This window comes from Oncorhynchus masou, chromosome 33, assembly GCF_036934945.1.
Source record: "Oncorhynchus masou masou isolate Uvic2021 chromosome 33, UVic_Omas_1.1, whole genome shotgun sequence".
NCBI lineage: Eukaryota > Metazoa > Chordata > Actinopteri > Salmoniformes > Salmonidae > Oncorhynchus > Oncorhynchus masou.
The window spans coordinates 37,414,961-37,431,510 of NC_088244.1; the positions used below are offsets into that span (position 1 = coordinate 37,414,961).

The window sequence follows — 16,550 nt, forward strand, 5'->3', positions numbered from 1 at the left end:
CGTCAGTGAAGTAATGTGATATCACAGAATAATTGCAATTCAATGGGCTCTGAGTCTCTATGATAATTGGGTGATCTTTGTGGAGAATTATACACTGTGTGAGGGCAGATTCACACAGAGACTTTTGGAAATCATTCTGATTAATTCCTATGGTTCCACGCACCATCATATTCCCAATGGGGCTCTGACCAGGGCATGACCAAATATGTCAGTCACATGCATAATCCTGACCTTGAATTCATATGCAGGCATCAGTAAAATTATGCAGCTGTGACAAATACGATCTGAAGCTCAAAGTAGTCCTTCCCAAGTAGGAATGCTTGGATGATGTCATATGCTTTTGATTCATTCGATAGATCTTCCACTTCTACTCAGTAAACTACCTGCCTGCCCAAACAAATTGAATTGAAATAACAGCAAAGTAAGATACTTGTATGATAGCGTATCTGAATTTCAACCATAACTGTTTTGCATATTCATTAGTGTGCAGATGTGATTAAAAAGCTGTAAAATGCATTTGATATTCATCTCAAGCTCATGAATTATGCATAGTGTAATCACTGCGACCTGCAGTGAAGGTGATTTGTCTCTCCCCGAGGAACACACACACACACACACACACACACACACACACACACACACACACACACACACACCCTCTCATTGCCACATCAACAACAACCAACACCAAATCGACACTTTGCAAGCACACACACACACTATTCCAACCATCACAGACACGCACACCCAACACCACTGAGAACCCAACTATTTTAGAGAACGTTCCCTTCGAGGCAATCTGCAGTTCAAACAATAACAAAGCAGTTTGGTAAACAGCTGAGGGACGGGGCTGGAGAAATATAACCCTTCTCAAATTCATAGACAGAGGTACGGATGATGCACGGACTGACCATCCATGGTATCCAAAATATTGTTTTAATCATGTTTTGAGGCCATGGAGTCTTGGTATACAATTGCATTGTTTACACAACAATTGTGTAAACAAGCTTATATTATTGGTTGCAATGGGGGTACGACCGTCTCAAAAGGTCATTCACTGATGTTTTCATAGGAATGTTCCTGTGATGTGCAAGGAATGTTTCCAAGAGACCATTCCCTTAATGTAACATACCCAGAAGCTGTTTACCATGTTCTCAGAACTTAAGATATTCATGTCCTAGACACGTTTCATGGGAACGTTGCGAGAACGTTTGTGTCCCAAGAAAAATTACACATCACGTCTTGTTACAGGGCCAATTAAGGTCCTGATTGGTGAACCACTGATCCGTTCCCCTCTTAGTCGGTTGAAAAAGTTAGGGATACACACACACACGGTGCTTTTATTATACACTGAGTGTACAAAACATTAGGAACACCTTCCTAATATAGAGTTGCACCCCCTACTTTTTCCTACAGAACAGCCTCAATTCTTCGGGGCGAGGACTCTACTCTGGTTAGTCTATGTTAATGGAAAAGCAGATGTTCCTAATTGTTTGTTCACTCAGTGTACACATTTTTTAACTTACATATGTGACATACATGATTATATTGTGCACGTTCGTTTATACAGTAATTATTATTCATCATATCCTCACCTGGGATTTGCACTCACAACCTCCTGGTTCATGGTATGCCGATCATCCTACTACACGACCATGTCCATGGCAGGTACCACTTAATCTGACAGTCCTCATCAGTGACTTTGATTGACTTATTTCAACAATTTAAAAGGGTTTTCAGTATAGTTGTCTGATGTTTTTGGGGCATATTAACCTGATGTAATTGTACTCCTGAATCACTATGACCAATACAAGTTTTTCTTGAATGTATTAAGTTCCATGTACTCATGGCTCTAGATAATACTTTGAGCTTTTTGTCAGTGCTGAGTGTAAGTTGACTATGAAAACAATGTGGAACTTTCAACCCATTAATGTTTCTTTATAAAAAATAAGAAGTGATGCAGTCAGTCTTTCCTCAACTCTTAGCCAAGAGAGACTGGTATGTATATTATTTATATTAGCCCTCTGATTACAATGAAGAGCAAGACATGCGGCTCTGTTCTGGGCCAGCTGTAGCTTAACCTTCGATAAAAGAGTTTAATTTGTCTTTCTGCACCTAATTTCATTTAAAGTACTCAAATGTTTTTGTTCCATCATTCTTGGCTTCATTATACAGTTTCTTCTTCTTTTTGTTGAGTTTAGTCACATCATTTCTCAGTTTGTAGTAAGTCCGCCAGTCAGATGTACAGCCAGACTTATTAGCCACTCCTCTCATCTCTTTCAATCATACAGCTTTTCAACTCCTCATCAATCCATGGAACCTTAACAGTTGTAACATATAGATTCTTAACAGGTACATGTTTATCAATAATTGGAAGAAGTAACTTCATAAATTCATCAAGTGCAACATCTGGATGCTCCTTAATAATCATAAATATTTTTAACATCATCCACATAAGAGTCACAGCAAAATCTTTTGTATAATCTCTTATACACTATTTTAAGCCCAGCTGTTATAACTTTGGCTTTCCTGGATATAGCCACTATATTGTGATCACTGCATCCAATGGGGACAGATAAACAAAGTTCTACAGTACTAATAAAAATGTGATCGATACATGTGTGACCTTGTTCCTGTAGTGTTTGTAAACACCCTGGTAGGTTGATTAATAACCTGAACCAGATGACAGGCACTGGTTACAGTAAGAAGCTTCCTCTTGAGCGGACAGCTTGATGAACACCAGTCAATATTCGGGTCCCCAAGAAAGTAGACCTCTCTGTTTACATCACATGCACTATCAAGCATTTCACACACATTATTTAGATACTGACTGTTAGCACTTGGTGGCCTATAGCAACACCCCAAAATATTAGTCTTTAGACGAGGCAAATGAACCTGCTACCTACCACAGCACTTCAATAACAATTGGCATGAGATCATCTTTAAGCAATACAGGGATACGGCTCTGAATATATACAGCAACACCTCCCCCATGAGCATTCCTGTCTCTTAGATGTTATATGCTTGTATTGCTACTGTATCATCAAAGGAATTATCTAAGTGAGTCTCAGAAATGGCTAATATATGAATGTTATGTGACGTTAGCAAGTTATTGATGTCATGAACCTTATTTCTAAGGGTACATATATTAATATGGGCTATTTTCAGCCCTGGGTAGATATTAGACATAATATGGAAATTAACAAACTAATCAAGAGAAAAGAGAAAACAACATTCAGCAGGCCATTAATCCGTTGGTGTGTGTTAGTGTGCGTGTGTCCTGCGGGGTTGAAGCTACAAACCCATAGGCTTGGAAACAGTAACAAGGCCTGAAAACTGGAAACCAGAATGTTCTTTCAATGTTCTCATAAAACCTGTCTAGAACATTCATGTCTTATATTCTGAGAACATGGCAACTATGTTTTTTTGTGTATGTTTGATGTGACGTTGATGGAATATTCTCCCAACCCCCCCGAAAACTGGACACCAGCTTGTTCTTGCAATATTCTCATGAATGGTCTCGAGGACATTCATATCTTATATTTGGAGAACATGGCATCCCTGTCCTGTATATGTTTGATGGGACCTTGATGGAATATTTTTTCGAACCCTCAGACAACTGGACACATGAATGTTGCAGCAATGTCCCATTCAACGTGTCTAGAACATTAATGTTGTATATCCTGAGAACATTATAACCACATTGTAGATAAGTGATACTTGACATTAAGGGAATGTTCTCCTAACGTTAACACCAAAATATGCTAAAAAGGATCTCGGAACGTTTTTGCTAACATATATTTATTTTTCTTCAACTTTTCTTTAACTAGGCAAGCCAGTTAAGAACAAATTCTTATTTACAATGACAGCCTTCCCCAGCCCTAACCCGGACGATGCTGGGCCAATTGTGCCCCACCCTATGGGACTCCCAATCATGGCCGGTTGTGATACAGCCCAGAATCAAACTAGGGTCTGTAGTGACGCCTCTAACACTACAATGCAGTGCCTTAGAACGCTGCGCCACTCAGAAGCAATAGATAAAATGTTCCCCTAACTAACGGAGAACTGGACCACTCAAACATTAGGGGAACATTATGGGTAACATTACAAAAACGTTCTCTCTCCCTAGAATTGTTAGCTGGGAAGCTGATCTCCATTCGTGCTGGATTACTGACATTCACAAGTGTTCTCACATACTGAATAACCCATATTTCAGTCTGTATATATGTCTGGTGTTCATTGGGAGGTTTACAACCTTGGCTGATACCTACCCAGACACATTTCTGACTCATTGTGAGTCATTCTGGTGAAATGTCATCTGCTCTGTTCTGATCCTGTGTGTGTGTGTGTGTGTGTGTGTGTGTGTGTGTGTGTGTGTGTGTGTGTGTGTGTGTGTGTGTGTGTGTGTGTGTGTGTGTGTGTGTGTGTGTGTGTGTGTGTGTGTGTGTGTGTGTGTGTGTGTGTGTGTGTGTGTGTGTGTGTGTGTGTGTGTGTGTGTGTGTGTGTGTGTGTGTGTGTGTGTGTGTGTGTGTGTGTGTGTGTGTGCGTGTGTGCGTGCGTGCGTGCGTGCGTGCGTGCGTGCGTGCGTGCGTGCGTGCGTGCGTGCGTGCGTGCGTGCGTGCGTGTGCGTGGTTGCCAAATGTGTTGTGAGTCATTTCTGGTGAAATTCGCATCTGCCTCGTTCTGATCCTGTGGGCTGTGTGTGTGTTTCTGTGCCATGGACGGACTGTATGTGTGTGTGTAGTTGCCAAGTGTACGTTTAGAGTGTGTCAGAGATGGTGCGGGCCTGAGGTTGAAGCAGTCTGTGTGTGAGTGTTTTGCGGATGCCAAATGTGTGGTTTGAGAGTTTGCCGAGAGGCCAGCCGGTGTGACAAGGCTCGTGGCTGGGCATTGGGCCCTGGTACTGGGCTGGGGAGGCATGGGAGAGACCTGCTCAGACAGTGACTCAGCCTCCTGCCTCCCTCCACCAGGGAGAACAGGCTAGCCCTTTGTACAGGTTGCTGAGGGAGCAGGAGCTGCCTGCCTGGGACACACTCCCTGAGCACCTCTGTAAGACACACACGCAGGCAAGCGCAGGCACACATACACACACCGATGGGCTTAATTGGTCAACACACTACTCTCTCAAGGGTCACCACACAAAGACAAAAGAACAACCACAACAAGGAGGGCTCTGCTCTCAGAAAGGGGGGAGCGATATAGAAACAGGGAGAGCTAGAGAGAAAGAGAGAGAGAGAGAGAGAGAGAGAGAGAGAGAGAGAGAGAGAGAGAGTAGACATCTTACCTTAGCCATCTGAGCCTGGACTCCACCAGCTTTCAGTGCTGTCACTGCTTTCTGTGCCGCGGACGGACTGTCAAAGTCAACAAAGCCATAGCCTGCAGGTACAACGACAGACAAATATACTTTGAGTTGTGACACTGAGAAGTACATACTATGGCAACAGGCCGAGGGCAGGGAGTTTTCTGACTAGGACTATGTGACCTGACCAGGAAAAAAGTAAAACTATTGACTGTAACTAGGGACCAGGGTTATTCCTTGCCAGGTAACATGATAATGAAAACCACCTGTCCTTAGGCATGAACATAGAGATAGATACAGTATCTACCTATGGCCATGACACCTCAAATCATGCAGGTCCTGTGCAGGTAAGCATTGAATGGGGCTGAAACAGCAGACAGGTTAAGGATAATATGACAGAACAGAATCTCTCCACTACTGCACTGTGGACAGGTTTAGGATAACGCTACAGAATAGAACCTCTGTGGTGGAGGCAGGTTTAGGATAACGCTACAGAACAGAACCTCTGTGGTGGAGGCAGGTTTAGGATAACGCTACAGAACAGAACCTCTGTGGTGGAGGCAGGTTTAGGATAACGCTACAGAACAGAACCTCTGTGGTGGAGGCAGGTTTAGGATAATATACAGAACAGAACCTCTGTGGTGGAGGCAGGTTTAGGATAACGCTACAGAACAGAACCTCTGTGGTGGAGGCACTAACGCTGCAGAACCTCTGGTGGAGGCAGGTTTAGGATAACGCTACAGAACAGAACCTCTGTGGTGGAGGCAGGTTTAGGATAACGCTACAGAACAGAACCTCTGTGGTGGAGGCAGGTTTAGGATAACGCTACAGAACAGAACCTCTGTGGTGGAAGCAGGTTTAGGATACAGAACAGAACTGTGGTGGAGGCAGGTTTAGGATAACGCTACAGAACAGAACCTCTGTGGTGGAGGCAGGTTTAGGATAACGCTACTGAATAGAACCTCAGAACAGAACAGAACCTCTGTGGTGGAGGCAGGTTTAGGATAACGCTACAGAACAGAACCTCTGTGGTGGAGGCAGGTTTAGGATAACGCTACTGAATAGAACCTCTGTGGTGGAGGCAGGTTTAGGATAACGCTACAGAACAGAACCTCTGTGGTGGAGGCAGGTTTAGGATAACGCTACAGAACAGAACCTCTGTGGTGGAGGCAGGTTTAGGATAACGCTACAGAACAGAACCTCTGTGGTGGAGGCAGGTTTAGGATAATGCTACAGAACAGAACCTCTGTGGTGGAGGCAGGTTTAGGAAGAATAGTCTATCCTTCTACTGTGGCCAGATGTGGAGTTCCTGCATGTAACCAACTTTGAGTTGTTACACTGAGAAGTACATACTATGGCTGCCCACGCTCTGGGTCACATCACGAAAACACCCATTGAGAATAAACAGACAGAGGCTCACTGGGATGTCTGCAAGTCATGCTTGAGCTGATCGTGACATACATCTGCGTGCACTGTAGGTGTGAGTGTGTTTGTTTGTGAGTGTGTTTGGGTGGGTGTATCTCTCCTCACCTTTGCATTTGTTGGTGGTCTTGTCCAGGATGGCTTTAGTGGACATAATTTTCCCATACCTGGAAAACACAGGATAGTCAGGGTTTCTGGGGACCAAGCAACGCTTCTGCTGCGTACAGACCATCACTAACGTCATATCACATTAGTAAAGTTGGCAGGGTGGAGGTATTATAAAGGCATTGGTGGGGGGGCGTAGAACCGGTGGAGTGATTCCCATGAGGATGCCCGCATCCTACTCAATCCAACATCACTCCATCATCGTCTATGAGGCTCACCCTAACCGTGTCATCTCAAGGCGGAGCACACTAAAATGGAATGTTGGTGTACGGTTGTATTTCCTGAGATTGTAGATAAGCAATACTACATTACACACTGTGTAGTACTAAACATAAATATACCAATACGATCTCTGTTTCCCTGGCAGCCGTACATTTCTACCTAACTCATCTGACCTAATTATCTTCTTTCCAGGAGGAACATATAGGGGTTGTACATGCCGTCTATTAATGCATATTATAGACCGAGCTTATAACAAATGACCCAATGCATGATTGCTAATTATGTTGTAGTTGGAAATAGTGATCTCCAAAAGTATTGGGACAGTGAAACATTTGTGGTTTTGGCTCTGTACTCCAGCACTTTGGATTTAAACTGATACAATGACATTATTTGCCATTCATTTCTATTGGGCACAAAATAATCTGAAACACAATTAAAACAAACCGGAAATGCATTCAACAAGTTTGTAAAATCACAAGCTTGATCTAATCATTGCGTGCTAGGAATATGGGACCAAATACTAAACTTTGTACTAATTTAATACGCGAATTTGTCCCAATACTTTTGGTACCAAAAAAACTAGTATGAAGGGTCGGGAGACAGGCGCAGGAATGCTTAATAGTTATTTTTTTATTATACCCAAATTACGGCGTGCCGTGTAAAGGCACGGAGACAAAGTCCAAACAAACACCACACAAAACACAGGGTTGAAACCCAAACAAAAGAGTGAGGAGTACCTCGAATAAATAACACAAACGCACAATGATTAGTAATTTTCTGCGCAATCCACAATGGCATGAAAGCCAAAACACACAGCACAGGTACTCACACAAACCAACGGACATTGTAACAATAATCAACCGGACAATGGTAAACCAAGAACACACTTATACAAGTACTAATCAGTGATAATAGGGGACAGGTGTGCGGGATGAAAGTTCTGGAGGGATCCGTGACAGGGACTGTGTAAAAAAAAAAAGTGCTGTAATTTCTCAACGGTTCACTCGATATGGAAATACCCTCAAATTAAATCTGACAGTCTACACTTTATTAACCTCATAGTCATTGTATCATTTCAAAATCTCCGCCCTCAAAAAAAGAAAAATGTTGAAAACATTTTTTCACTGTCCCAATACTTTTGGAGCTCACTGTATATGTAGAAGTCTTGGTGTTATCATCTTTGTTCCAGGAGGAACATATTGGGCTTGTACATTGCCTTCTATTAATTATTTGTACTGTAGACCTAGCTTTACAATCTCCCCTGTTTCTGCACCAACACTGCAGAAGCAGGATATCAGCTCCCTGCATCTCTCTAAGGCATGTGTATGTTCTGTAACCTGATCTCACTCTCCTTGCCTTGGCTGTGTTGTTCTGTGCTGTATAAGCAACCCTGCATGGCTGGCTGGCTGGCTGGGATCCACAGCAATACTTTCTCTCTCACTCTGCTAGCTAACACAACGCCCAGAACAGAGCCTCATCTCTGGGTCTTAACTGCTCCTCTATCTCCCTAGCATACCTCACCCCAGCTTTACAGCAGAGTACAGGCACACACGAACCAAAGGAGTAAGGGCTGCCCTTGAACTTCTTTTTTTTACTACAGCACATGAACATCAAACACTTGTTTAAGGAGACGGGTGTTGTTTTGAAAATCCTCTCATGGTTTCTCAACCTACTAACAGAGACAGACCGGACAGGTGTCCCCTGCTCTTTCTATACACGTTCCTCCAACTGGCATCTTCCAAAAACAGGCTACTAAAACCTAACAGGAAATGAAGCTATTCTGCATATATTACACTACAATTCCAAACAACTTTAGAGATTTGAATTAGCGAAAGGACATTCGCCACGATACAGTCAATATGCTCTAAAGCAAACTTGTCCCATATGACCTCTAATGTAACATTAGTGTTTCATGTTACGTTTGCTGATCTATGCAGGATGCCGTCAAATACATTATGCCATCAAATACATTATGCCGTCAAATACATTATGCCGTCAAATACATTATGCCGTCAAATACATTATGCCGTCAAATACATTATGCCGTCAAATACATTATGCCGTCAAATACATTATGCCGTCAAATACATTATGCCGTCAAATACATTATGCCGTCAAATACATTATGCCGTCAAATACATTATGCCATCAAATACATTATGCCATCAAATACATTATGCCATCAAATACATCATGCCATCAAATACATTATGCCATCAAATACATTGTGCTTTGGCATAACATATCCACTGTTTTCTAGTAACATTATTTATGGATAGTACTGTTCTGTGTGCAAATGAAAAGCAATCCCTAGAATAAGACAACTGCATGGGGGAAACTGGTTGCTACTAGCTCTCTGTTCTGGGCATTATATCGCATGTGCAGGCCTCCTTAGTTGAACTATGGATATCCCCATAGAATACTGCATGAGGGAAAGATTGCTACAAGCTCTCTCTCTCTCCTCCTGGGTACTAGTTGTGTACAGTACAGTATTTGCTGGCCTCCTTAATTGTGCAATGGAGAGATGCCCATCTACTAGTGCATTCAGCTGGGAGGTCTAACCCTGTGGCTATATGGTGTGGAGAGAGGGAGGTTGGAGGGGCAGGAGACTCCGTCATGTGTGAGAGAGCAGAGAGTACAGTGTCTAGCATTGCACCCATAGTCAGCTAGAGCCAGGCCAGAGCCAGCCACCCAAAGAGGGTGCGCTGCTGGGGCTAGGAGGCAGAACAACCTCCCTTCCATAACCCCCAGGCCTGGGTTCAAACGGTATTTGTTTTCCTTCAAATATTTTGAGAGTTTGATTAAGGATGTCAGTTGTGAGCCGGATGAGCATGGTTGGTATTTATGAAACTCATCCATTGATTTCATTGCACCAGGAAAGTTAATCAAGCACAGAGTAAGTATTTAAAGGATTTAACATACTATTTGAACCCAGGTGTGATACCCCCATCAGAGCTCAAAGCTCCTCGCCTCACATGGAGCAACTGGCAGTTAGTTAGTTAGTTAGTTAGTTAGTTAGTTAGTTAGTTATGTCAAATTCATGTTTCCTGTGGTTTTCACTTCGTCACTTTATTCATGTTCTTCCCTGTATTGCCGAGCTCTCTATAGTTACATACACTGAGTGGACAAAACATTAGGAACACATTACTAATATTAAGTTGTATCCCCTTTGCCCTCAGAACAGTCGTCAGAGCATGGACTCTACAATGTGTCGAAAGCGTTCCACAGGGATGCTGACCCATGTTGACTCCAATGCTTCCCACGGTTGTGTCAAGTTGGCTAGATGTCCTCGGGGTGGTGGACCATTCTTGATACACGCAGGAAACTGTTGAGCGTCAACCAGCAGCGTTGCAGTTCTTGACACAAACCGGTGCGCCTGGCACCTGCTACCATACCCTGTTCAAATGCAAATAAATCTTTTGTCTTGCCCATTCACCCTCTAAATGGCACACACACAATCCATGTCTCAATTGTCTCCAGGCTTATAAGTCCTTCTTTAACATCTCCTCCCCTTCACCTACACTGATTGAAGTGGATTTAACAAGTGACATCAATAAGGGATCATAGCTTTCACCTGGATTCATCTGGTCAATCTATGTCATGGAAAGAGCAAGTGTTCCTAATGTTTTGTACACTCAGTGGACAGTAGAGTAGACCTTGCATAGCGCCATCCATTCTTATTGCCTATTTTTAACAAAGCATATTTTCATCTCAACAATGGTATACAAAACCGTACGCCTTGTATAATGCCCTCCTCTACTCACAAGCAAATGCAGTGATCGTATCTACTCTGTAACAGCAGAACTACCCACATACCACCTCACACAGAAAACCTTAACTCCCTACATTCCTCCGCCTAATTCCCCCTCTCCCTCCACCCCCCTCTCTCTCCCGCTGTCTCTCTCCATCCCCCTCTTCATGCCACTGGCCTTGTTTGTATTTCCCTTTCCCCTGGGCTCAGGGTTTCCTGTGGGTTTGGGCAGCCGCGTATGAGCCATATCTTCCAGACAGCTGGAAAATAGCAGGCCTCATTCACTCTGCTTCTCTCCTTCCCCCTCCCTCTTGCCTTCTCTCTCGCTTTCTCTCCATCTGATTCCCTTCCTCTTACTTCCCTCTCTCCTTCATTCACTTTCTCCCCATTTAATCTCTCCTTCCCTCTCCCTCCCCCTCCTATTTCTCCTTCCTTCCCTCAGCATCTATCTTTACATCTCACTCGTTCTACTGTTTCGTTTCTCCTCAGGCTCCAGTATTCAATGACGGGCAGCCAACTCCTTCATCTTCACCCAACGGACTTTTTCATTTGGTGTTTCATGGAAGATCGAACAGACACAGACCAAGTGGCTCTGGCATGACAGTTCTGGTTATCACTGCCGTGTGTCTCATGCATATTGGAAATGCTGTAATAATATGATTTATTTGAATGCGGAGATACCAACCACTCAGACCACTGGAAGCTGAGTGAGCCCATTCTCTGGTGATGGCAAGACCATCATACAGAGAGGAAGCGCCAGGGAGAGAGACAAAATGTGCTTAGTAAGCCAGCTGTTGGAAAGTCTGCCCTCAGTTGTGCCTGCCTGAAACGGCCAGATGATCTGTCCACAGGCCACTGACTGGTGAGACACTTGTGAAAGGTGCACCCGCTTCTTACCCTTTTCAGCTCAAGCATTATCTCAGGCCTTGTCTATCCCCATTAACACAATATCCTCTCTCACTATTCTCTCCCACCACAGTTCGTTCATTCTCCACAGAGCCATAGATTCACTGAGACGTGTGGTGGCGGAGTGATTTGTTGATGAGTTACTCACGGCTGACACAGTTTGACCAGGTCCTGGTCTGTGGTTCCCGGGTGGAGGCCGCGGATGTAGAGGTTAGTTTTGCTCAGCTGCTCTGCGCTGAGGCTGCTGTTACTGCTGCTGCTGGTGGTGGTGTGGTTGGGGCTGGGTGGAGCCATCTGGTGGCTGGAAGACACATACGTCGGCTGGAGCGAGGCAGAGACAGGATATGACATCAGAAACAGGATATGATTACATTGGGCAGTTGCTGGCTAGCATGTATGCAAGATTTGATTATGGGTGAGATTAGACATTTGGTGAGAATGGAAGGGAGGTGGTTTGGTAAAAACCAATTGGCATGATGAGTCGGCTAACCTTGCTTGAGACTTTATGCCTATAGGCTTTGGCTAAAATGTGCAGGAAACCAAGATTTGAACCCCAATCTGTCACAGTAAAATGCTACACTCCTCGACAGTCCTGAATAGGCACGTCCATTAGATCACATCTGGGCTGTTATCAGTCAACTCTCCAGGCTGTTCATGATCCACCGATTTATATTTAACTAGAGTGTATCCTAATCTATAAAAATCTATTCAGGAAACAATTAGCAGGATAACCTGTTACAGTGGGTGGTTAAGCAAAGGGCAACATGTCAATATAGTACCCTACAAATCCGGGGCCAGGGCTGCGAAATCAATAGCAATTTGGTTATTTCACTACACTGCCTCCTAGATAGGATTTCAGTGTACTTAACTGCCTCCTAGATAGGATTTCAGTGTACTTAACTGTCTGCTAGATAGGCTTTCAGTGTAAGGCTACTATGGTCTGCTAATGGGGGCAGTAATAACATAAAACATGACCATCATGACCTATAAACACCAGACCATGGATACACTTCTAGACAGAGGACTCCTCACACGAATCACATTTCAGTCGAGTCGGCCCTCTGCAGGGCTGCTACAGCCACAACTCAATTTATATCAATACTGAGCTGACACCGCTTTGGAGGGGAAATCAGTTACTGTTTTAACCTATAACAGTCCCCCTGTGAATCGATGTGGTCAGCTCGGTCGAAAATGAGAGCATATTAGACACAGGACAAACTGGAAAGCGCCTAGTGTCTCTAAAGTAGCCCAAATGAGCTTGATTCCAGCCCTCAGTAGTCACCTCCCACTCCGCTCCACTCTGCTCCAGTGCTGACCTAATGGTGTCCAACTAGCCGGCCCATTGTTTCCTGCAAGTGTGATTGGTAACCCGCTCTAATGAAACAGTTCCTCTTCTTCTTTTTTCACCTTTTTTCTCCTACTCCTCCTCCTCCTCTCTCTCTCTAACAATTGACATCCTTCCCAAACCACTGCTCTACTGCTATACCATTTTGTCTGTTTTTCCACAGTTCTGCATTCATCATGGCCTTCACCACACCCAGCAGCACGCAGCCTTGAACCCCTGCATAGGAGTTTTACCACCCTGTCATTAATCACTGTTGTTACTCTCACAGAGCCCATTCATTCACCATACCCATTCTACACCTCTAATCTGACTCTTTTCAGCATCAGTAGCAGGGCAGCACATTGTTTGTTTTCCCACAACCGCGACCTCTCCCTGTGGCTAGCTCTTGCCTTTACTCCCAGCATACCAGCCTGCATGTAAACCCTATCAGGAGGGATGCACCTGCCTGGGTACTGGGATCTGTATGTGGCTGGTGAATGGATGGAGCTGGGTCTGGGTCTGGGTGTGGCTATAGAATCTGTATGGTACAGAATGGAGCTGTATGAAGCCTGGTGGTAGATATAATCTGTATGCTGGATGGGGCCTAGGTCTAGATGAGGCCTGTCTGGATTTGTGTGTTGGATGGATGATGGGACTGGATAGATGTGGCCTGGGCCTGGCTAAAGGATTGGTGTGCTGCTTGATAGAGGATGGAGCCTGGCACTGGTGCTAAATAGAGCTGTATGCTGCTGGACGAGACCTGTCTGGATCTATGTGATGGATGGATGAATGGGGATGGATGGATGGGGCCTGGGCCATTGAAGCCTGTCTAATTGGGGAGATAATTGGGGAGCTTGCTAGCGGAAGGCGCTAATCCCTCTCATGTGCTCTCCAGTCAGAAGGTACTGTCTCATTAAGGCTGCTCTGCTCTGCTCATTCTGAGACAAGGAAGATGGCAGAGAACCAGAGAATGAGATGGATCCACACCCACCAGGCTCCCATCTGCCTGCCTGTCTGTCTGTTTGCTGTCTGTCTCTGTCTATCTGTCTATCTGCCTGTCTGCCTCCCTGTCTATCTGCTACCTGCCTGCCTGCCTGCCTGCCTGCCTGTCTGTCTGTCTGTCTGTCTGTCTGTCTGTCTGTCTGCCTGTCTGAGGCCTGCCTGCCTGTCTGCCTGCGGCCTGCCTGCCTATCTGCGGCCTACCTGCCTGCCTGCCTGCCTGCCTGCCTGTCTGCCTGTCTGCCTGTCTGCGGCCTGCCTGCCAGCTCCAGGTGTTCTGTTCTACCAAACAGTACAGAAGGGTTCCCATGAAAAAGAGATTGATATCTTAATGGGATTCACCTGGTTGGATAAAGAACAAACAAAACACAGTGCATGATTAATAGCATTTGTATGAATAAATGAATTTGTGGAATTTCCATGATGTATAGGTGCATACACTAGCTGTAACTAGGTACATCCCAAATATACATGGGGGAAGCTAACGTGCTGCAATGTGTGCAGTCAGTGTGTGTAGTCCATCTTTCATTTGTTTCTGAACATGCTTATGAATCACAAATCTTGTGTCATTACCATTCGGTAGCTACCGGTAGGTAGGTTTTGCAGCATTGTGTGAACAATGTGTGCTCTTATATGCACTCTTGATCACTGCACTGAGTTTGACCCACACTGGCATCTGATGGAAGTCCTTCCTGTCCTGTTCCCCTACTGTAAACACACAGCCACCTACATGTTTGGTCACACTGCTCCTTACAGACAGCAGCAGCGTGGAGTTAAATGATTTCTTTACATTCCCACGCCATAAACAAATGTTTGTGTTAGTTAGTCACCCTCAGAATTGGGGGTAAGACAGAGGGGGTTTCTTTTCTACGGCCATTTTCACGTTCTCCACATTCCTAAAAGCCTCATTAGTACCGGGAACACAGACTAAAGAATGTGTCTCTCAAGACAATGAAGGCTTAGAGGAAAACCTCCACTCGAGAACTATCTTTTGGTATTTGTTTCATTAGTCCATTGTTGATATAGCCCCAAAATGTTTTGCATGTCAGCAATCAACTTTTGAAGATATGCACCTTTCAAAATACAGAAATATGATGATGCGTTTTGCCTCACGTGATGCAGAATGCATCATACCGGCTGTATTTCTCTATTTTAAAGTCATATATCTTCAAAACTTGATTGCTGACATGTAAAACATTACGCACATTTCTTTTGCTCCCGAGTGGCGCAGCGGTCTAAGGCACTGCATCTCAGTGCTAGAGGCATCACTACAGACCCTGGTTCGATTCCAGGCTGTATCACAATCGGCCATGATTGGGAGTCCCATAGGGCGGCGCACAATTGGCCCAGCGTCGTCCCTGTTAGGGTTTGGCCGGGGTTGGCCGTCATTGTAAATAAGAATTTGTTCGTAACTGACTTAAATTAAATAAAGTTAAATAAAGGTTCAATTAAATAAATACAATAAAAAAATCAACAATGGACTAATGAGACAAATATCAAAATATTGTTTTTGGGTGGAGTTTTCCTTTAAATATGACCGAGTGAGTACTGGGAAACTCCTAGTCTTGCCCCATACTGTTTGTATGTGCTGTAGGCAACACTTCTACCATTGGCAAGCCAAACATCTTAGGCATCGAACATAGAGAGGAGTTGGTTTATAGCACAAGCAGACTGGATGCAGCACCAGGCTAGGAAAACCTTACTTTTAAAATCTCATGGTTTACACTTTATCACCTAAATATACAATGCTCTATATATCGTTATAAGCACGTAAAGCTTTTAGAATGTATTGTAATACGGTGATATAGATAATATCCCATCTGAGTGTAGTCTTTCCATTCTTTACCAGTACACAATAGGACATATTTAAGAGACATTTTAAGTGTGGGTGATCGCTCTGAGCTGGTCCTTCCCCTCTCACTGAACTACAGCACTGTAAGTATTAGCCCTGGAGGTTATTGGATGTATGTTTCCACAATGTACCGTATGTTACTGTACACAGCAAGCGACGGAGTTTTGCTCCCACACCTCAGGCCACGGCTGGAGTCTCAAAAATATGTTCCTCGATACCTCACATCCACCCTCCTTGCCTCCTTCTCAAATCGTCACAGGGAAGCAAGGAAAGCTTTTTGAGGAGAAGATCCAAGGAGAGAGAAAAAAAACTTGATCTCCCACTGAAATGATCCCAGTTCTATTTATACTCAGTTCTCCAGAAACACATATTCAAAATCTGTCAACAAAACACATCACACATTGCATGACACTCCATTTCTGCGAAAATAAATACACGTTTTATCTGTCTAAATAAGCAACGGCCTACCTGCTTGGCACAAGAGATTTTCAAAGGCACGGTAGAAAAGATCATGTTTCTGAAAGTATTTCTGTGTTTGCTGCCTGGTACTGTATTCTGCCACAGTGTGCAGAAAAGGTTTTGGGGGGAAAACACAACGATGGCACTCTTC

General features: G+C 44.1%; 1 protein-coding gene across 1 annotated transcript in view; it reads right to left on the reverse strand.

Annotated features, from left to right (window-relative positions):
- LOC135528467 (RNA-binding motif, single-stranded-interacting protein 2-like) overlaps nucleotides 1-16,550 on the reverse strand; it is a 41,304-nt gene that overhangs the window by 22,184 nt on the left and 2,570 nt on the right. Inside the window, exons 2-4 of the mRNA XM_064957574.1 lie at nucleotides 11,914-12,086; nucleotides 6,830-6,888; nucleotides 5,285-5,376 (exon numbers count right to left, since the gene is read on the reverse strand). Of these exons, the coding sequence (XP_064813646.1) occupies nucleotides 5,285-5,376; nucleotides 6,830-6,888; nucleotides 11,914-12,086 (324 nt within the window). The remainder of the gene's footprint in view (nucleotides 1-5,284; nucleotides 5,377-6,829; nucleotides 6,889-11,913; nucleotides 12,087-16,550) is intronic.